General features: G+C 39.2%; 1 protein-coding gene across 1 annotated transcript in view; it reads right to left on the bottom strand.

Annotated features, from left to right (window-relative positions):
* The window catches only part of LOC149283419 (polypeptide N-acetylgalactosaminyltransferase 2-like), a gene marked incomplete at its 3' end in the record, with an annotated part of 65278 nt that extends 50071 nt beyond the window's left edge, over positions 1-15207 (bottom strand). The window contains exon 1 of the mRNA XM_089497637.1: positions 15112-15207. Within this exon, the coding sequence (XP_089353763.1) occupies positions 15112-15207 (96 nt within the window). The remainder of the gene's footprint in view (positions 1-15111) is intronic.
* Positions 15208-22581: the final 7374 nt, after the last annotated feature.

Genomic DNA, 22581 nt, shown 5'->3' with positions numbered 1-22581 from the left:
GGAATGTGTTTTCCTACCCAAAGGTCATTTAAAAAGAATTCCCACAAATGTGAAGATAAAAAAAAAAAAAAAAAAAGTGGAATTCCACCAAATCGCTAGCAAATGTGGTCAAATACTGCATCGTTAAACTAAATTTAGTTTTCGCGGATTTTAATGTAGCTCAGGTTTTCCATAAACCAGCAGCTACACAAGTCTTCGAAGGGAGCGCTTTCATTAAACCACCACTGAGAGCCAAATGTATTACTTGCCAAAACAGGAGAGATTTGACGGGAAACAATGCAGCCAATTACACTCGGTGACATAATGCGATCTAATCATTACACAGTATCGGGAAGAATGAACCAATTCCCACAGTTCCGATACGCAAATCTAACTTATTCAAATGTGACGGTAACACAGAACCTAAAAATAATTAAAAAAAATTGCTATTTTCAAAAAGAAATTTTTTTTAAGCAAATGTGGAAACAAAGCAGTAAATTGAGATTAAAACTACAGTGAGACATAAATTCTACATCTGCATGAGAAAATATCCCGATTAAAAGATTTTTTTTTGTGCAGAATTACAAAAATTCTTAGTTGTTGAGCATTCTATATAATTATTACTACAATAACAAAAAAAGTGAAAAATATCGGACTCTTTTTGGTTTAGTGTAGTTTTCTACCTTTCTTTAGTATTTGAGAAGCGAGATTTCAACAGCAAAGGAGAAAAACGTAACGGATGCTGGACCACAATTTAGAATAATTATTGGGACTACAACTTGACACAGGCTTGCGGGGGCTAAAGTTGTTGTCTTCATGTGTAAGCGTCTTTAAATGTCTCATTGTCTAGTGTATGTTTAATTGTTGTATATTCATCATGGCTGCCCATGGGATGGCATTGTGATCTAATACCATTGTGTTACGTGTTCATCGTGTTAATCTGTTCCTTTTTTTCATGTCAAGGGAAGCAAGGTAATTAAACCAGTAATGATTGAGATATAATAATTTTCAGAGGTACAGAACATTTTCACCTCCCCAAAACTAAACAGCTTTGCAGATGTCTATATGTCATGGCAAAAAAAAAAAGCAATAGAAAGCAAATAGTAATAAAAAAAAAAAAAAAAAGAAAAGAACAATGAAGACAGACACAGGTTGCTTAAAACCACAGTTAAGCCAAACTGCGAACAATGCAAGTGACCCGTACAAACTGCCAGCCCGGATGTTTGCCGTCACAATGTATTGCAGGACAGCTGTGCTAAACATAACCAGAGCATGTAAAGACCAACAGCTGAACGGCATACATCTCCACACACTTACACCACGTCAGTGCCGAATAATAATCAGAAAATAGGTTTCATCCACCTTTAACCTTAGCTCTATTCTGTGCAAAGGTCCAACTGGCTGCAGAGTTTATGTCTTGTATAATAAAAACCTTACATAATAAAATTATTCCCCAATTATCGGTATCAGCAACACATTGACTGACAGTTTGTACCTGTGGTCAATGTATTCACTTGGAAAATCACTTAAAATGTAAATGGAGAAGAAAATAGATTTTTAATTATATATAATATAATTAAATATATATATATATATATATATATATATATATATATATATATATATATATATATATATAAATAAGTGAAGTCCTGCATTCAAGCGCATGTAAATCCAGGTCTGCTTGCCGACCAAAATGATCATTTATGAAGCCGGGGTCTTAAAGCAATTCAAAAGGCAGCCATTTTTAAACCAGTGCTACAGGATATCCCCAAATATATAGCAGTCTATCTTTTCTTTTAGATCTCCACTCGTTGGACATAGCTAGAGAAGGCAGTCTAAAGTTGACAAACACAAGTAATATGTTAAGCTAATGTTGCACTAGATGGTAGCTACGTCTTATCTAAGATCAGCAGTGTATGCTAAATCTTGATCTATGAATTTAAATTATTATAATTATCTTTTATTTATATAGCGCCAACAGTTTACGCAGCGCTTAATACAATACATAAATTCAAGTGGTATGACAAGACGAGAATTGACAGACTAAGACAAAGCGATACATTAGGTGGAGAGAGCCCTGTTCGCAAGCTTACAATCTTGAGATAAATCTTGATCTATGAATTTAAATAAAGCGAGCGTCCTTCCAGACTTCTGGTTCAGAAAATATAATCATAGACAAGCAGAGCTTCTGCTGACACAGCGTAGCTTCTTGCATGTTCATATGGCCTGGGTCAGGAGACATGGCTAAAAGGATAAACCCAAAAGTAAATGGCAACAGAGTACCAGCATCTCTTTCGATCTGAGAATTCTTTAAATGACACAAAGTGACTACCGAAAAAAGTAGCTTTTACAGCAAATACCTGCGCAGCACGCTGCATACAGCCCCACCAATGAGTACTGTATATTAGATTGTAAGCTCATTTGAGCAGGACCCTCCACACCTGTTCATTCTGTATTTCATCGTTATGTTACATACTAATTATGTCCCGTTTACCCTTTCTGCACAGCACTGCATTGGATCTGATGATGGTATATAAAACCATATTTTTATTATTATAAATGAACTTTGTAAGAAAATAAAGTTATAACTTAAGGCAGCCAATCACTGCTTGCATGGAAATCAATGGCAGCACTTTTTGCGTATGCCCAGGGGCTCTCCTAGAACTCTTACAGAAGCCATGGCTGGAGCTAGCAGGCAGTAAGTAGAGGGTGTGTGCACCGGGTCGCACAAACCGGTCTCCAGCATACCACAAGAGCACTTGGATGAATCCCTCGATGTGTTTGCACGCGACAAAAATAAATGCCAATTTAAAAGATAACAGAAGCCATGGCGGTCTACAAGATGCCTGAAAAAGAAATAATAAGAAATGCCCAATGATGTTGGGCAGAGGATATCAAGAAATAATAATATCACACACACAAGATATTAACCCTCCAAATGGAAAGGTGAAATGACCAAGGGTACAAGCACATTGGTAACGTTCACGATTCCATCGGGAAGGAAGTTTACATGAATGTGTGAACATAAAATATATGAGGGCAGCACGCAAACACGCAGAACAAGCAAGGGCTACACCCAGACAGACTAAAAACCGGATAACCAAGGTCTCTGCGCTGGTGTTTCCAATACTTCAAACACCATTCGCAGATTATGTGTCTGTTACATTGCACATTGTAATTAAATATTCATTTTTAAACTAGAAACATAGAATTTCATGGCAGACAAGCACTCGGCCCGTCTAATCTGCCCAGTTTTTTATATGAAGGCTCAGGTCTTAATCAGTCTTTGTTCTCTGATTCAAGATAGCAATTTGGCCAGCCCGTGCAGGTTTAAATTCCCTTACTGTATTAACCTCTACCACTTCTGTTGGGATGCTGTTCCACATATCTACCACCCTCTTATATAAATAAACGACACACCAACGCAATCATGTCTCTGGTATTCGAGTAACCAACCCAAGGCTTCCACCGAGGTGGGCAAGAGAAGGCTTCTTCTATTCTTTTTATAGTCTTCTTTATATTGCCATCCTGCAATAACTGCATTCTTTTTTTGTACAGGTACGTGCCTAAGCAGTGAGAGTTCTAGTTTAACCCAAACAACCAGAAAACAGCATTTGAGTTTTTGAAAACCAACGAATGTAGCAAATCGTCATATTTTAATCTCCAACACATTGTTTCCTGGCTGCTGGGATATGCCAAACCCTGCGCAAGTCAATGCTTCGTGTGCTCGTGCTCCAGCAACAAAACTGAAAAAGCGAACTAAAACAACCAAATGGTCAATTCAAATCTATTTTCGGAATAAAAAAAAAAGGCACAATGACACGTTTTCAGGTCTTTCATTATTCTACATTTCCTTAAAATGGCCACACAATTTTAGATACTTGTTGATGAAGGGACAGGATCAGTTTAATAACCAGACAAAAGAATGAGCCATGGTTAGACCAGTTCAAGATATTCTTATCGATTTGAGGGGTTCAAACAAGGAGGCCAGAGAGCTACCCGATCAGTGATTATTATTATGTAGCACCCATTTTTTTACTCAAAATATCTCACAATTGACATATAGGTGGTTTTTGCCAGTGGGGTCTATATACTAAAGAGAGAGCTGGCAGAAGAGTTCCGTTTTTAAACTCATTTCACCATTAATTATGAAGGGCCAACACCAATGGGTTTTCTTCTGCAAGAAGGCCCGAGCTGGGAGACTGAGAGACTTTGGAGAAATTGCACGGATTTAACCAAACATACAGAATCAGCCAGGGTCTTCCTGTAGAAAAAGCTCATTCGTGATGGGTCTTCATAGCATATAACATGATTCCTTTTAGTGAATAGACCCTATTATGTTGATTAGTACCAGCAGAGCCACTACCAATATATGCAATAGCTAGCTTATGTGACGCTTCTAGACACGCTTGGTAAATTGGTTGGAGTATGCATATTCGTTTCATATGTAAGCTACGGCGAGTATTCCATCTGTAAATAATAGACAGTATTACCAGCCACAGACACTGTTTATTGGGGAAATCCTAACCGCAAACAGATGTATTTTTGTGGATGTATTTACAAAGAAAGCCATGTAAAAATTTCAGCCAGGATTGGCTTAAACAGCCATGATACCTTAGCTTGTAGCTTCCAGTCTGAAAGAATTTTGGAACATAATGAGCGGGGTTAGAAGAAGAAGAAACTAGAGACTTTTGTTGCTATGAGTGCATCATCCGGTAACCTAAAACCGCAAGAGAGACCCATGAGAGCGCACAAACTTTTTAGAACCAAAGTCCTCCAGTAAGACAGTTTTTTTGTTTCCTAAGAAAGCTAACAAAGATTTGAAGATCAAAAATAAGCTAGTAAGTTAAGCAAACAAAAACAATATCCAACAGAGATAGAAAAAAGTTAAATCCACAAGCTATTTTTTTTACTTCTTACATCTATCATTCCATACAGTCTTCTAAATCATATATATATATATATATTAAATAAAATAAAAATTTATATTTGTTTTTCCAGCCAGTGATCACCTATTAGCTACATTATTAGAGTCAATAATACTTTCCACCCACAGTCCTCTATAAACAAAGAAAGAACAGACCAAGCAACTTTTTTTTAATGCCTGGTGACTCACTAGAAATCAATATTGGTCTATAAACTTTATCATAGATTCCTCGACAAACCACTTCACAACGTAGTTACAGAACCATAGTCTAACGATTCATTCCTATGCATGCCTCCTTTCTTAACAAAAAGGAAACCCTAAAAACATCAATGCTGGCAGGCAGAAAACACAAGAGACCGTAAAGAGAAAATAAACCAAAATCAATGAGATTGATTCTTGGTTCTATTATTTTTTTTTATATTTTTTTGTCTTTTATTAGCATGCATATGTATAGACGGATTTGCTAGAACCCTGGTTCTCCACCACCCAACTTGTTGTGTATTACAGGAGCTGCATTCTGTTGAACGCATCCCCTGCTCAGTAATGCACATGCGCAGGTACTCATGAGAGATTTCCGGAGCGTCTAATGACAGCTTGTTCACCTACAGAAAGTTATTGGCAGCGTCTAGCAATCATACCAGGTTGCACATCGCAGAGACTAGAAGAGGTTGGAGCCAGAAAGAGATACAGCCGTACAGATCAATACCAAATAGCACAAAAAGTGAGCAGCTGATGTTAAAATCTAGGCGACATGGCTCACCTGGCTCCAGCAATCTGTTCAAGCCCTGTTTTTAAGCACTTACGAAGTAGGTTAATGTGCATTCATCTCTGTCACGGTCAGGACTACTTGCCAAGCCGTGACTGTGTGGAGGGCGTGGGCATGAAGGGGTTAATAGCACCAGGCCTCTGGATTTACTAACTTCACCCCTTAACAAGGCATAAGCTACACCAAATTAACCCCCAAATCCTGCCTGTATCCCCCCAGGTAGTCTGCCACCACTCACGATTTTGATACCGGATTCGTGAGAAATCCGAATTAGAACCTCTATCTCTATATATATATATATATATATATATATATATATATATATATATATATATATATATATATATATATATATATATATATATATATATATATATATATATCAACCCACCCTGGGCAACCAACATATATATATATATATATCCTGTAGAACTTAATAACAATAGGGTAACGTGTTATCCTCTCTTAGGGTTCGTGGATATCAATACTAGAGCCCAAAGACAGACTTGGATTATGAATATTTTAATAACAAAAAGACAAAGATTACCCAGGGCCAGAATTACAAAAACAAGACATACAAAAGAAAAATAAAACGGCAAACAGTTCTTAAAAACAATGGGACTTAAACACAGGACCCTCACTCACAAGTTTTTCCAATAAGTAGGCCTGTGGGAACTCCTGAAGTCCAGATGGATTCTTACGATGTTCTTCCGATCAGAGTATATCATGGAGTTCTGCTTTGAGGTCGCTGCATTGTCCCTAAATCAGACTTTTGCAAGCAAACGCCCCTCTGACCACATGTCCAATTATATGACACCATCCCCAAGAATCGGGTCCCATCTTTGATGTGCCAATAAGTTATGGTGGGGTAAAGGTGATGGAAACCCCTCCACTTAAGATAGGAATGGAATTCCTATAACTCAGGGTCCTTATCTGTGAGGCCATGAATCACCACAGGGGTCCTTTGGGAAGATGACACCTCTAGCCAGAACAGATACAGAGGGCATGCACAAAGAAACACATTAAATCAACCTCAGATTAACTCATTCAATGCTTAAACAAAGAAACTAACCACCTCTGCTGGGTTACCCTTCCATGCATCCACTATGTTATATGAGTTAATCATGACAATCTCTGGTTACAGTGATTGGGGAAGTAAACTATCACTTTAAGAATAAGGCTCTTCTGTCCTTACAGGATTTTCAGTGTCCTCCTTTAATGCTTACAACTAAAGGCTATGATTAAGCTCTTTTGGTGAACGAAGCAATATTTGACATGCGTAAAGAATACATTTCAGGGCAGGGCTTGGCCATTCAGCAATATTCGAAATACAATGCTATATATAGTACTAAAACATGTTTAATTCAGCAGGGTGGAAGAAACAGAAGCCTTTAATACACCGATATAATATGATATAAGCCTTGGACTTCACAGGCACAGCAGAGCCACACAGTCTGCTGGTTGTCAGTGGGACAGTAAAAAAACATAATATTGCACAAAGACTGCGTATAAATACTACAAAAAGTGTTAAAGAGAAAGTTTAGTGCCCCATAGAGCTTCCAACAAATAATGCATATTAAAGTACTGTAAGTAACGTAATGGGAGTGCTTTCTGCACATGCTCACCAGGGGCCTTGAGCCTCTTTGCCATTGCTGGTGGCTGGGGCCCAAGTAGCTGGAGCAGGAAGACAACTGCATCGTAGGGTGGTCTGCAGAAGCTTTCCATGCTCCTGCATGGGGGGAACTATTATATAAAAGGAATAACTTAGCAATCAAATTAATTAAAGCGCATATGGCTGGCGTGTTTCTTTAAGTCATGATGGTGAACACATTTTGAGCATCTTCCCGAGTATTTTCCACTAGAAATGATAAAACCAATAAAAAAAAAACACAATGTTTAAACAATTCAGCCTTTTGCAGCATCAGGGACATCTCCCTGCCATTACATGGGAAATCAGGCTGTCTTTTGAGCATCGGTACACCACCATAGAAGGAATGCTGACACCCATCAGAAGTTGACTCGAGGACAGGAGAGCCCTACTGAACTCTCCCATTGCTCCCCTTGCTGGCAGATCGCATGTATTGCAATCAGCAACGAAGGGCTATGGAGCCCTCCTTGCTGATCAAAAAATACATAAAAAAATTTTGGTAGCCCAGTGATATCACCATGACATAATTTGGATCAAAAATAGAGATCCCCAAAGGGGTCTTGGGCCATGCAGCACTGCGAATGGTAAAAAAAAAACTTGGTCCTTCCATTATAAAAAAACATATTTAATTAAAAAAAAAATCACTACACCCCCCCCCCCAAGTCAATAGTATTAAAAATATGTGATATAGGGTAATGTCTATAGCATGGATGTGGTCCTCTTTAACATATAAAAAATATGAAACAGGAGATGTTGCAGAATCATCTTGATGCTATTTTTTACTGATCAATTTGGGCATTTCTTGATTGATATCTTTTTTTTTTTTTTAAATAGCTCAGCTTCGCATTTTATCACAATGAAGAACATTAGGAAGGGATAGGTGTAATAGATTCAGGTACAGAGGTTTTACAGTAGTTAAAACAAGGTCATAACAAGGATATGCATTATCTAAATTCCTGTTCCATTCAGTTTTATAGCGAGTGAGTCAGGGTCAATGACACACGCTGAAAAACTTCAACGAAGGGATTTCATTAAAGATATAAGTCATCAAAAATGTTTACAAGCACCCACATGAATTGCAGTACCTCTGCAGTCCTGAATGATTGATTACAATCAATCAGTGCTCCAAACCACGTCATTCTCATTCACTTAAAAAAGGCAGTTCAGATCTTCCATTCATGTACATATGTGCATGTTTGGATATTGTGGTTGCCAAAGGCTAAGCATAGACAAACACCCAAGTAAATCATTGTCTTGTGCAAATGATATGCCCTCATGTAACATACATGCATATGTTGCTAAAACTTCAGGTGTCCGGGCACACAGGCAAAAAAGTGGAACAATTATATAATATATATAAAATGCACACACTACTATACATTTTTTTAAACTATGTATTAAAAATGTAATCTCATTTTACTTGCTTTTGACACATACAAGTCATTCACTTAACATAACAAAAAATTGGAACTTCTGGAGTTACAAATAAAACATAAGTAGAAGTACCAGTGAACAGTATCCATAAAGACAAACCAAAAGAAGAACACTACCACATCAGTCATTAAAAAGGTTAAAATGCAACATCAAAAACAAACAATAAAAACAATTTCCCCAATCTCCTGGATCGCATCAATAAGAAGCAAAAGCTCCCACAAATACATCCCCTTCACCCTGTAACAACCATCAACATAGATCAGAACCTAGGGGAGCCCAGGGGAGCCAGTGTAACTTGAAGAATTGGTAACCCCAGCCCTTAGCTGTGTGTACCATATACGTCGAATAAATTGTATTTAGCTAACAGTATCAAGGCAAAACGTAAGAGAACCGACACCAGGGTTGCTTGAAAATGAACATCGTCTGTCTCTGCGTTACTAGAACCCAGAAGGGTCAAAAAAGTCTAGTATACATAATTCATGTGAATATTTCACTAGTTATGTACTACATTCCAAACAGAAATAAACTGCTACTCCCCTTTACCTGTAGTTTTAATATTATTATTGTTTATTAAGCATTTACATTATAGACATAAAGAAACATTTACACATACAGATCATCCAACAGGAGTTGAGGACCCTGCCTGTGAGCTCCTGGTATCAGTGATGGGCCACACTCGTTCGCTTACAATCTAAAAGAAATTTCACGGGTTTCGGAGTTAAAATAAAGCTTCGGCAGTGACAAAAAAAAAAAAAAAATGTACAGTTTGCCGAAGGATTGTCTTATATTAAACGAATCATCGAATAGTTATGTTCAGGATTACTAAGTAACAATTGTACAACCATTAAAAATAACAGGCTTGGAAAAAATGGCCATATATGGAACAAAAGTTGGCGTGTACGGCTCAAACAACATTTTGCAATCTAATAATGCAATTGTTAGAAAGGCGAAGCAATATCATCACAGTGAAAGCACTGCTCAGTTCCAGATTAGCTGTACCCTTTTCCTCAAAAATGGTCATACAACAGGAGACAGCTCAAACTACCGTTTCTTTACATGTTGCTAATACCCCTTGAGATTATTGACAGAATTCCAGGGTGTACTCCAATACCTGTTCAATTTAAAAGTTAGTTGTGTTTGGTAGAAAAAAAAAGTGCATTTAATCCCAAAAGAAAAGTAGGGGTATTCTGTGGGATAAGAGTACTAGCGCTAGCCTGAAAAAAAATGCGGCTTCATAACACCAACAGGTCCTACGTGCGCTCTCATGAAAATGGCAACGCATATAAATCATGCAGAGGTAGGGAAAGCCAGTTTACTAAGGCTACATCCAATTTTTATTTCTTTATTTTATTTTAGGTGGTATACGAGTTTAATAGCTCTCCAGCAGGAATGGTACAAGGTAATGGTGTACGGTTATTTACATAGTTCATAAGGTTGAAAAAAGACCTAAGTCCATCAAGTTCAACCCTTCTACCTAACCTTCCTATTCTTGATCCAAAAGAAGGCAAAAAAAACCCTAATTAAGCTAATTCAAATTCTGCCATCAGGGGAAAAAATTCATTCTTGACTCCAAGAGGCAATCGGATTTCTCCTTGGATCAAGAAGCTCTAAAATATTAATGTTATTCTATTTATATCCCTGTATTTATGCACAGATAGAATGGGCTCTTTACCTCCTATAGGGAAATTTGTTGAGCAGAATGGTTTACTGGGAAGCCTTCAAGATATCTACCTGGGATCCCTACAGAAAGATCACGTATACTGCATTCAAGGCTCAACATTATCCTATACTTAGGATTTTTGGACACTCCCAAGTCCATTCAAAGGTTGTACTCTTTGATGCACTTTGACACCTTCCATTCCCATATACTTCACACGGTGGGGACAATTTTATTGTGTTTTATGAGAAGCACATGTTTACCATTTGTATGTTTTTATGTATGATATATATTTTATTATATATTTTTTTCCTTTTTAAAATATGCAGTATATATTTGTTGAAGATTACCAGTACATTTTTAATGAGAACTTTAATGTTTTAAATTATGTAAAAAAAAATTGGCATATCTATCACAAATCTTTATATACCATGACTGTCATACATATGTATTTATTGCATATTGCAACCTCCAGATTGCCATTCCACTTCTGTAATACATATGTATCTCAATCTGGTATATGCACAATTTAAAAGCTTCTTTCACAAACGCCAAATAGACTATTAACATAATATATACCCGGGTCAAAAACATCAAACAGAAGTTGTTTTAGCAGTCCAATAACCAGGTATGTATATATTTGGAGTGGACACATGGAAGACTAGCAATACATTAAACTGCCAGAAAACTTAAACACACGTCAAGGTAAGTTTTTACAACGTCCCCAAAATTTTGAAAAAGCAGCTTGTTGCAATCAGTTTGCTTGCCGACAGTGATTCAGTTACTGAAAAGCAAAACAAGCGATCCCCACTACAGGAGCAGTAAGAGAAGAAAGCTGTGGTCTCATGGGGATGTGTACTCACACCACCTTGCCCCAGCAGCACATTAGCTGTTAGTCATACAGGTACAGAAACCAAGTCCTCAAAGCACACCAAGAGCCAACGTTTTACGACTCTCCATATCGGAACAGAATGTGGTAATCGTGTTCTACATCCTGCCCTGATAGTAAGCCTCGAGTACTCAGTTGGGAACCACTCTGTGGTTATGCTGCTACCTGGAGAACCCAATCAAGACTGAAACCAATGGGATCACTATCTGCGCATACGCGTGGTGGCCTCGTGAAACAGCCTGGGACTATTGTGCAAGCCCAGGAGCTGGGGAGGGGTAGAGGAAAGTGCATATTGTACAGGATTGTGCAGAATCTCTCTATGCGTTTGCAAGGGGGAGGAAATGATTACTTAAAGGGGACACTTAGCTATCATGTGCATAAAAGTGCACCAAATCAAAGTAAGAACCAGATTACGATGTAAACTGAAACCGTAAGAAAAGGCTTAATGGCTCAAGATGGACAATAATATTCATTAACGGCATGAAAAAAGTAGATATATTCAGCGTTTGACTTGGTTATACAAAAATGAAAAAAATGTGGGAAAAACAACCAAGGTAAAGCATTTGTTACCGATAAGTTTTGGTAACACCAGTGAGGGAAACGCGATGTAATAAAGCAGTCAGTGGCTTTTAGAAAATGTATTGGATTCTCTCCACAGGAATGCATGAATTACATCATTGTTTGGTGTATGTACAAAACAAAAACTACAAGATTGTGTTATTCGGTTTCAAAAAATATCCCTGAAAAACAGCTAGGAAAACGATATCCAGATTTACAGATTTTGACTAAAACAAAAGCTAAGAAGTTTGGCGTACTACAATATAAGAATAAGGGGAGATAGTATACATTGTAGTAATATGAGCAAACTACAAAAGAACAGGCCGGGAAGACCAGCAAACTGTTTAGACAACACGTTAAAATAAACATGTCCACAAAAACGTGGCAGAAATCAAACAATAAACGAGCAGTATCAAAAATGTATGGTCAGTGAACTACCCGGAATCAGATTTTTGGGACACTCAAATTAATCGACAAATGAAGTGGTAAACTGACAATGTTCTTCACTTGACAAACCACATAAATAAGTTTAATTTTACAAACTAGGCAGCACTGACGACAGAAACATATCCTCAACAACCACATGGCATAGAAAAGGATAGTGGGCTTTAATATTATTATATATACTCATATTTATAAGTATTATTATTTATTGTTTTATATAGCTCCATCAGATTACTCAACACTGTACAAAGCGAAAGGACATAACAATGTAACAAGATGACACAGAAAACAGGTACAGAAACCACAGGTGAGGTGGGTCCTGGTAAAATGAGCTTACAATCTAAAGGGAGTTAGGGTGTATTACACAATAGGTAAAAGTGCCATTGTTAGGAATGGACCAGCCACACTGGTATTAGTATTGCAGGAAAGGTGAGCTAAAGGAATATGGGAGGAAGGGTGTTAAGGAGTAGGCGTCCTTAAAAATATGGGTCTTATGGGAATTTTTGAACGACCGAAGCCCGAAGGAAAGACTGATAGGCTGGGGGAGGGCATTGCAGAGGATTGAGGCAGCCCTATTTTTTCTTTGGAAGGCCAAAAACCATTTCATTAGTTGCGTAAAGCAAAAGAACCATTTTTTCAGCTGTGCTGGGGGCAACACAAAACCCCCGAGAATGCAAACCATCTTGTGGGCTGCCAGGTGGACAACAACGCCTTGCGCTCAATGTACTTGAAGTGTTTATCTAATACTTTTCAAAATAAAATAAATGACTTCACTGGTGCTTCAAGTAACACACAACAAAAGCTTAGGGTGTTACTAAAGGAAAACTAGAAAAGCCACCTTAATAGAAAAAAAAAAAAACTGCCTCACCCCAAACGGATGTAGCGTCAGCTTACCCGGCATTACATAATGAGAACGTATGCACTGTTCATGACCCTAACTCTACGAGTGATCTGAACGTATGATTTCTACAATACTGTTAAAAGAGCTAAACTGGCGGATGCTTGCCTCTAGGCACACTCTCTACTAGCTTGCTTAGTCCATAACCACGTCACTGGAAGGCTCCCCCACTTCCTAAGCTGCACGCTTACTCTTACTCCCCGCACGTCCTACAATCTCAGATCCAGCTCCATCCCATCACTTCAGAAAAGGAAGCACACAGCATTCTCTTTTAGAGCTCCTCACATGTGAAATAGCCTTCTATATACCATCCAATAAATCATCCAATAGCCTAAAATCCCTGAACGTGAGCATCTCCCAACTTCTAAAACCAGAATATACCTGCATACCATGAATGTAAAACCGTGTCTGGACACTTTCTACTTAAATAAATAAATAAATATGCGGTCCTCAACAGCTTACAGCATAGAAGACAAGACCAGGACGCCACAAGAAACATTTATTCGACTCTAGAACAGGATACATTGTGTACATATTTGGACATTTGTGGAAATACGTAAACATGTAAAAAGAGGTTTTCTTTTTATCTGTTATCAACGCAACAGACTATTGTAAACCGCTGTTACACTTTACTTTGAAAGTTCACACAACATTATTTTCATTGAGATACAAAAGGTCGGTCAAACTAGGAGTCTCTCTATTATTAGCAAACATGCGCTCCTCAAGCAAACAGACTTAAATACCACTTCTACCTGAAATAAACCACTAAGTGCTAATGCTTAAAAAATAGGATACAGCAGAATGCATCCATCATTCATAAACGGTACAATGACCATTCTAGCCTTTAAGGAATCTATGTGTCAATGAAATATGTCCTATAGGAGCAGATCATGAAGCTACCTCTTAGCAGAACGATTATTGTAGAACGTATATATGGCAGCTTTTGTCATGCTGTGTTGGTCACCCAACCCTCATTTATTAATAATATAATAATATCAATCGGACCATCACCTCCTGCTTTAATAATAATAACAAATCATTGCATCTCACATTCAATTAATATTCATCCAAACCCTGTGTACTTCAATGATAACGGATATCATTGGGGAATCCCAAGTTGTTTGGGTGTTTAATTGACAACTAGGGATGACACAGGAAGGATTACTACAGCTTGAAGTGTTTCAAATCTGAACAGTAACAAAATGATTTATTATTAGGAATATTATGGAGTTATAGTACAGTTCTAATTTTATATATATATATAAATGTGCACCTTTAATGTAACCTCTGTGGATGGCCACATTGCTGGACATTGGTTACCTAGACCATAAAGTGATCTTAAAAGCTTGCAATCTATTTAACAAGACAATAGAATAGCTGCATGGCCCAAGGTCATAAAATGTATTTCTGCATAAAAAACAGCACAACATAGCAAACTCCTCGCCTGTAACGTAACGTTTAATGGGAAGACTGCGATTGATTTGTGAATGCTGTTCATGTCTTAACCAGTCAACTAAAAGGCAGGAGCGAGAGAATTGCCCAGCTCGCTAGTAAAACAGACGTGGCTGGAGCCAGTTGGTTATTTGTAGTAAACGAATTAGTTTTGCCATTTCCCCCTTTTTTTTTTTTTTTAACCAGATAACTCAAAATGCACAAAAATGTTCTTCATTCCGATCACAGTAAAACTAATTATATATATATATATATATATATATATATCCCAAAGCATTAAGGTATACAAAACACATCATCTGCAAAACCCAGTAGGGGATCTAATGTACTTTTCACCATTTAATCCTTTACAAGTACCAGCTCTTGAAACAGCCATTTGTTGCTCGGGGGGGGAGGTTTAAAAAAAAATCAAAGTATGCTCCCGATCTTCTGTTATTAAGGTTAATGGTTTATTACCTTCCGACTGACAGTGGTGCCCGAGTACATGTAATAGGCGATCCCAAGCAGCCAAAGAAAGGCGAAGCATAGCAGGATCCTAGATTTCCTTCTCATTGTTGAGCGATCGCTGCCGTTTCAGACCGAACCGGAGGATAAAATCCAGCGGATGGAATGTTCACAACGTTCTAACCAGCTGAACGTTCTATCCTCCTCGCCGAATGCACCCCACTGGCTCACGCTTCTTCCTCCTCCTCCTCCGTCCCGTGTCTATCTTCTTGCCTGCAGCGAAGATCCCTCCCACTCCCCTTTTTTTTTTCCTCGACACTTACTCGCTGACTGCAACAAGGCCAGCGAGCAGGAAACAGCCAGCATCACCAGGTCAGGGGGCAAAGGTTGTCCTAAGCTTGATCGGCCAATCGGATGTCACCGAGGGGTTGCCGGCAGTGGTGGGTGGGATTCGAGTCGTCTCCATGGTTACTGCACGCCGTTTCTCCTGGGTTTCCCTCCCACTTTCCCTTTATACATTGAACACTTGTACTGGAGGAAATAGCAAGTAGACGATGTGTGTGCCAAGTGTAGGAATAAATAGGGGTTGTGGGGACTGTCTGGCTGTCGTCCCAGAACACTCGATCCTATTCAACCAAAAGAGCTGTATGTGTGTTACTTTACTTAAGAATGGATTGTGCTGACCAATCCTAATGTTTTTAACCTTTTACTTTCTGCTAATAGCCCACCCAGTCCTAGAGGAACACGTCTAGGACTGCTAACATGCGGGTATAGCAAGTACCATACAAAAAAAAAATATATAGATGAACACTATTCACAGTTTTGACTCATACGTGCCATGTACTCTGCTGCTGGGCAAACCATTACACATTTACTGCCAATTAGCAGCAGGATGTCACCCAGACTTAAATTGCAAATCCTATAACTATTTACCAAGTATGGTGCGTAGATCTGTCTGCCTGCGAAGGTGATCATCCTATATACGTAGGGGTATAAGTTGCCTGCGCAAGAAAGCACATTAAGTCAGCTGCAGCTGCCCCCTTTCTTCATGGTCTGACAATACTTGCCACAGACTGGTTGATTGAAGCAGTCAGTTAGTGGTAGGAAATTGCTTCCATTTAAATTCATGGAAGCAGTTTACGTGCATGCGTACAGGAGGTCTTGTTAGAGCCCTGCTCTCAGTGTTCACCGAGCCAGGACTATAGCTAGCTGGCAGTAAGTATATAACATGCAAGGAGATGTGTTCAGCTAATGAGTTGTGCAGAATCCCCCCAATGAATTGCAAAAGTGACACCAAACTACCGTATTTGCTCGATTATAAGACGACCCCCCAAATCTGAATATTAATTTAGGAAAAAAAAAGAAAAAGCCTGAATATAAGACGACCCTATAGGAAAAAAGTTTTACCAGTAAATGTTAATTCATCTAAACGATTTTTTTTTTATAAAAGCTATGATTGAGAAAAATATTTTGGTTTTATTTCCTTCTATTTTCCAACCTGCCCCCCAGTTATGCACATCTGCCCCAGAAATGCCTTATACCCCCTATATGTCACTGTGCCCCATGATATGCCTTTTAACCCTCTAAATGCCACTGTGCCCCATGATATGCCTTTTAACCCTATATGCCACTGTGCCCCATAATATGCTTTTTGACCCCCTATGTGCCACTCTGCCTCCAGAAATGCCTTATACCCCTAAATGCCACTCTGGCATTTAGAGGGTTAAAAGGCATATTATGGGGAAGAGTGGCATATAGGGAGGTTTAAGGCATTCAGGAGGCAGAGTGGCGTATAGAGGGTTAAAAAGGCATTTCTGGAGGCAGAGTGGCATTAAGGGGGTTAAAAGGCATTTCACAGAGCACTCTGCCTCCAGAAATTCAGGAGGATCCAGGTCCCCTGCAGCTGCAGGCGATCTGAATCTTAGTTGTCTTATAGTCAGACCTATTTGAGGTCTGATTATAAGATGACCCCGATTATAAGACGAGGGGTATTTTTCAGAGCATTTGCTCTGAAAAAAACCTCGTCTTATAATCGAGCAAATACGGTATTATATGCAAGTACATATGATGGCTGGAGTACCCCTTTAAGAATACAAATAGATTTGTGCTCTTGACATTTGTTTTACATAATTGACTGTTCTCTTGGTAACTAAAGCCAGTGCTACTCAATTGGTGGAGTGTTCCTAATCTCATCTTGTTACCTGTATAAAAGACACCTGTCCACAGAAGCAATCAATCATATTCCAAACTCTCCACCATGGCCAAGACAGAGCTGTCCAAGGCTGTCAGGGACAAGATTGTAGACCTACACAAGGCTGGGATGGGCTACAAGACCCAAGCAGCTTGGTGAAAAGGTGACAACAGTTGGGGAGATTATTTGCAAATGGAAGAAACACAAGATCTCACCTCGTGGAATTTCAGTGATCATGGGAGTGGTGAGGAATCAGCCCAGAACTACACGGGAGGATCGTGTCAATGATCTCAAGGCAGCTGGGACCATAGTCAACAAGAAAACAATTGATAACACACTATGCTGTGAATGACTGAAATCCTGCAGTGCCCGAAAGGTTCCCCATGTACAGGCTCATCTGAAGTTTGCCAATATATGAATAATTCAGAGGATAACTGGGTGAAAGTGTTGTGGTCAGATGAGACCCGAATCGAGCTATTTTGCATTAACTCAACTTGCCGTGTTTGGAGGAGGAGGAATGCTGCCTATGACCCCAAGAACACCATTCCCACTGTCAAACATGGAGGTGGAAACATTATGCTTTGGGGGTGTTTTTCTGCTAAGGGGACAGGACAACTTCACTGCATCAAAGGGACGATGAATGGGGCCATGTACCGTCAAATCTTGGGTGAGAACCTCCTTCCCTCAGCCAGGGCCTGGGTCGAGGATGGGTATTCCAGCATGACAATGACCTAAAACACATGGCCAAGGCAACAAAGGAGTGGCTCAAGAAGAAGCACATTAAGGTCCTGGAGTGGCCTAGCCAGTCGCCAGACCTTAATCTCTTAGAATATCTGTGGAGGGACTGAAGGTTCGAGTTGCCAAACGTTAGCTTCGAAACCTTAATGACTTGTAGAGGATTTGCAAGGAGGAGTGGGACAAAATCCCTCCTGAGATGTGTGCAAACCTGGTTGCCAACTACAAGAAACGTCTGACCTCTGTGATTGCCAACAAGGGTTTTGCGACCAAGTACTAAGTCATGTTTTGCAAAGGGGTCAAATACTTATTTCAACCCCCTTTCCAACTGTCTGGGAGGCCCATAAATCGGTCATCCGGGGCCACCTGATCAAATTGGGTTCTCGAAACAAAAAATTGGAATTAGCTTCTAATTTAAGTCTTACCCAACGCATTTCTCAATTGGAAATGTGCCATAAGCGTACTGGTGATGGGGCTCTCCTTCTCCAATTGCAGACATTACGTGACCACCTGGCTTCCCTTTTAAATGATAAAGTTAAGCGTAGCTTCCTGCTTCTGAGGAAACACTTTTATGAGTTTGGGGATAAGCCCGGAAAGTCTCTGGCCAGAGCACTCCGACATAAACGTTCGACCACATACATACCTAAAATACGTGATACGCAAGGGACCCTCCACTATCACTCTGAGAAAATCGCACAATGCTTTCAGTCTTTCTACCAAAAGCTGTACAACCTGCCGTCCTCTTCGGATGGCTCCATACAGGCTGCCATAGATGCATATTTATCCAAATATCAGACAATTAGTATTTCCAGGGACGATAGGGCGGCATTGGATGCCCCTATTACCTTGGAGGAGCTGGATCAGGCCCTGAAGCTGCTGCCGCAGGGCAAATGCCCGGGGCCAGATGGTTTCACCCCGGTGTATTATAGGAAATTCTTTCCTGTGCTGGGCCCTCATTTGCTGAAGCTCTTTGGAGTTCTTTCTGATGGCTCACCCTTACACCCTTCATCTAATACTGCTGTAATCACTGTGGTCCCCAAGCCTGGCAGGGATAATGAATGCTGTGCCAATTTCGCTCATAAATACCGACTTCAAATTGCTGGCTCCTCCCTTGTCCACCTTGACCAGGTAGGCTTTGTTTCTGGTAGGGAGGCACGGGATAATACGATTCATCTACTTAATCTCATTGCACACTCTCAATATCACAAAACTCCCTCTATTTTACTGTCTATGGATGCTGAAAAGGCCTTTGACAGGGTGGCCTGGCCTTTTTTATTTGCGGTTTTGGCTCGAGCGGGTCTAGGTCCCACTTATTTGTCCCTAATTAGGTCTCTGTACACCAATCCGTCTGCCCAGGTCAGGGTGAATGGTGTCCTGTCGGGTCGGGTAGCCCTCTCAAATGGCACTCGTCAGGGATGCCCCCTCTCCCCTTTATTATTCATTTTGTTCATGGAGCCATTGTTTACTGCGATCCGTCTTAATCCCAACATCTCGGGCTTGCGGATAGGGGGCGTGGATCATAAAGTTATGGCCTATGCCAGGGGCGTCCAAGTTTTTTCTGCAGTGGGCCACTTCATCAGAATTGTATACGTGCGCGGGCCGCACTCATTTTTCACTGTGAGAAAATATGGCCTTTAATAAAATATGCAGATTAAAATAAATTAAATGACACAAAACCTTTACTTTTCCTCTCACTGATTTCTGGGCCTAGAAAGTTTTGTGACTACAAATGCAGGATTCTGTATAAGTAAAAATAAAATAGTTCTATTTATTTTAGCGATGCACTAAAATGAAAATTCTGGGCCAAAACCGAAAATTCAGGGTTCACTTAGCCGAAACTGAAAATGACCCCCCACACACTTTTAATAAAAGTAAGTTACACACCAAAATTGTACAAAAAATTATATATTATGATTGTTAACAGCAATCTCAGGCATACCCATATCTCAGGCAAATATGTTCATATTTGGTGGGACTGTCCCTTGGTACGTCCATTCTGGTCCACTGTGTTTGCGGTTATCAAGGAGGTCTGTGACCCTGACTACCAGTTGACGCCTCAGCTAGTTCTGCTGCAGGCCCCTCCTATCCCGATTGGTCGGTACAAGCGTTCCCTGACCCTACACTTTTTGAACGCAGCTAGGGTCCTAATTCCTCAGCTCTGGAAATCCCATTCCACACCTCCGATTCGGCTCTGGTTACAGAAGCTTAACTTTATCTGTTATATGGAATCCCTGGTTATGGCTTCCAAGGGCTTGTCGCATTAACATGAACTGCGCTGGTTCCGTTGGAAGACCTTCCTCCTGTCTCCGCAGTTCCCTACCATTGTGGGAGTAGATGCTCCACAGTCTCTGCTCTTCCTGTCTCTCACACACACATACCCCTATAATCTCGATTACTCATTGCTTTCGACCTCTTCTTTCATTTTGATATTACTGTCGATGCCGCTCACCTTTGATTGTGTTATATTTTCTTATTGTTTTGTTTCTGGGTTGTTTTTGTTTGTTTTATTTTTCACCTCACTCTTTGTGATTCCACACGCTAAGGCGGTATGCACACACTTACTGCCAGTGTTTATTCGATCCTCACAGACCTTTGCATATACTGCTTTTGTTTTCTCCATTGAACCACATACTGTACTCCTTACCTGGTGCCGTTCTGTCGTTATGGAAATGGGTAACTTGTCATATATGCCTTTTTGTCTCTTGATTTCGTTTCAAGCCATGTATTGTTCACCTCTGTATGATTGTACCTATGTTCCTTGTACGCTCATTTACTTTGTGGCTTTGTGCTGTTGTGGTTCTCGTTGCAATAAACGGAATTGAAAAAAAAATAAAAAAAAAAATACTTATTTCACTGAGTAAAACGCAAATCAATTTATAACTTATTTGAAATACGTTATTCTGTATGTTTTTGTTGTTATTCTGTCTCTCACTCTTCATATGAACATACCATTAACATTATAGACTGATCATGACTTTGTCAGTGGGCAAACATACAAAATCAGCAGGGGATCAAATATTTTTTTCCTTCACTGTATATATATTTAAATATATATATAATCGTTTAGTTGTCTTTAGTTTGCAAACATGCCTGGGGTGTTCCTCTATCATTGGGACATACAGGGAAATAATAGAAGGTGTTCGTCAAGTCCTGTAAGCTGTAATTCTTCTAAAGTATTGGTATTTGACAACTGCACAATTAAAGTTTAATGTCCTAGAAAACCTCACCGAATTACTATAACCACTGAATGACAGGAAATCAGGCTTTCAAATGCAAAATCTGTATGTGCATGTTACTGCATGGTGTTAGCATGATTGTCAGTATATGGTGCTAGAGTGAGTGTATGTTCGTGTATGATGTTAGCATGAGTGTGTGCTAGTATTCTGTGTCAGCAAGTGTGCATGTTTGGTGTAAGAGTGTCAGGGTTCACCCTTGTCTCAAAGTAGTAATACCCCACATGCATAGAATTTGTATGTTTTTCAAGGGAATAATGTACCCAAACCCTTACACATTACAGTTTCTTAATACTTTTGAGTTTGTGGACAGCATTTTTTTTAAAATTTTATTTCTATATTTTATTTTCATATTTCAAACTTTTTTATACTTTTTTTTTTTCTCTTTTTTACTTGTCAAAACATTTTATCACACAGCCCTTGTGGTATCTGCAGACCTTAAGAATTTCTCTTAACTAGAGGATACGCCTAATGATACTATGGTGAGATCATTGGGGTCCTGTTAAATATTTATTTTAAATTAAATCATTTTCATTATATTTGATCCACTGTAAGGCAAACATTTGTATGATCTCTGGTGAAAAGCGCTGCAATGCAACACTGTATCTGTCTCTCTCAAATTAACAGAGAAGAAAGGCAGGGGTTAAGACTGACAAATGCATTCCCAGTATCAGGAAAAAGTGGAAGGGCTACTTTAACCCCTTCGAGACAAAGGCTGATTTTACTTTTTGTACCCTTTGTGACAATGGCCTTTTTAACATTTCTGCGCTGCTTGTGTTTAGCTGTAATTTTCTTCTTTCCCGTTTACTGAACCCACACACATTAGATATTGTTTTTTTCAGGACAAGAAGGGCTTTCTTTAGATGACATTGTTTTGATTGTATCATATTATTTACTATTAAAAAAATTATAAAATATGGTGAAAAATTTAGAAAAAAATGACTGTTTCTAACTTTTAGTTGAAAAATCTTTTACTCATCTATAAAAGGTAATGAAAAAACCTGCTAAATAGATTCTACTATTTGTCCTGAGTTTAGAAATACCCAATGTTTTTATGTTTTTTTGCTTTTTTCTACCCATTATGGGGCAATAAGTACAGGTAGCGTTTTGCTATTTCAAAGCCATTTTTTCCAAATCTGGTAATTCTTCCCCCCATGTGCCATTTCGGGTATCTTTGAACCCGGCCAATGCAATTTACCCCATCAAGTCATATATTTTTGAAAACTAGACAGCCCAGGGTATTCCAAATGCTAGTATTTTAACTCTTTCCATGCACCATATCTACCACCAGTCTTTGTCAAACTTTATGGTAGTCATTTTTTT

This window comes from Sceloporus occidentalis, unplaced genomic scaffold (genome assembly GCF_023333645.1).
Source record: "Sceloporus occidentalis isolate IW3139 unplaced genomic scaffold, rSceOcc1.0.p SCAF_105, whole genome shotgun sequence".
In the NCBI taxonomy this organism is placed as follows: domain Eukaryota; kingdom Metazoa; phylum Chordata; class Lepidosauria; order Squamata; family Phrynosomatidae; genus Sceloporus; species Sceloporus occidentalis.
The sequence above is the reverse complement of the archived record's forward strand: the minus strand, read 5'-3'. Positions and strand labels throughout refer to the sequence as shown.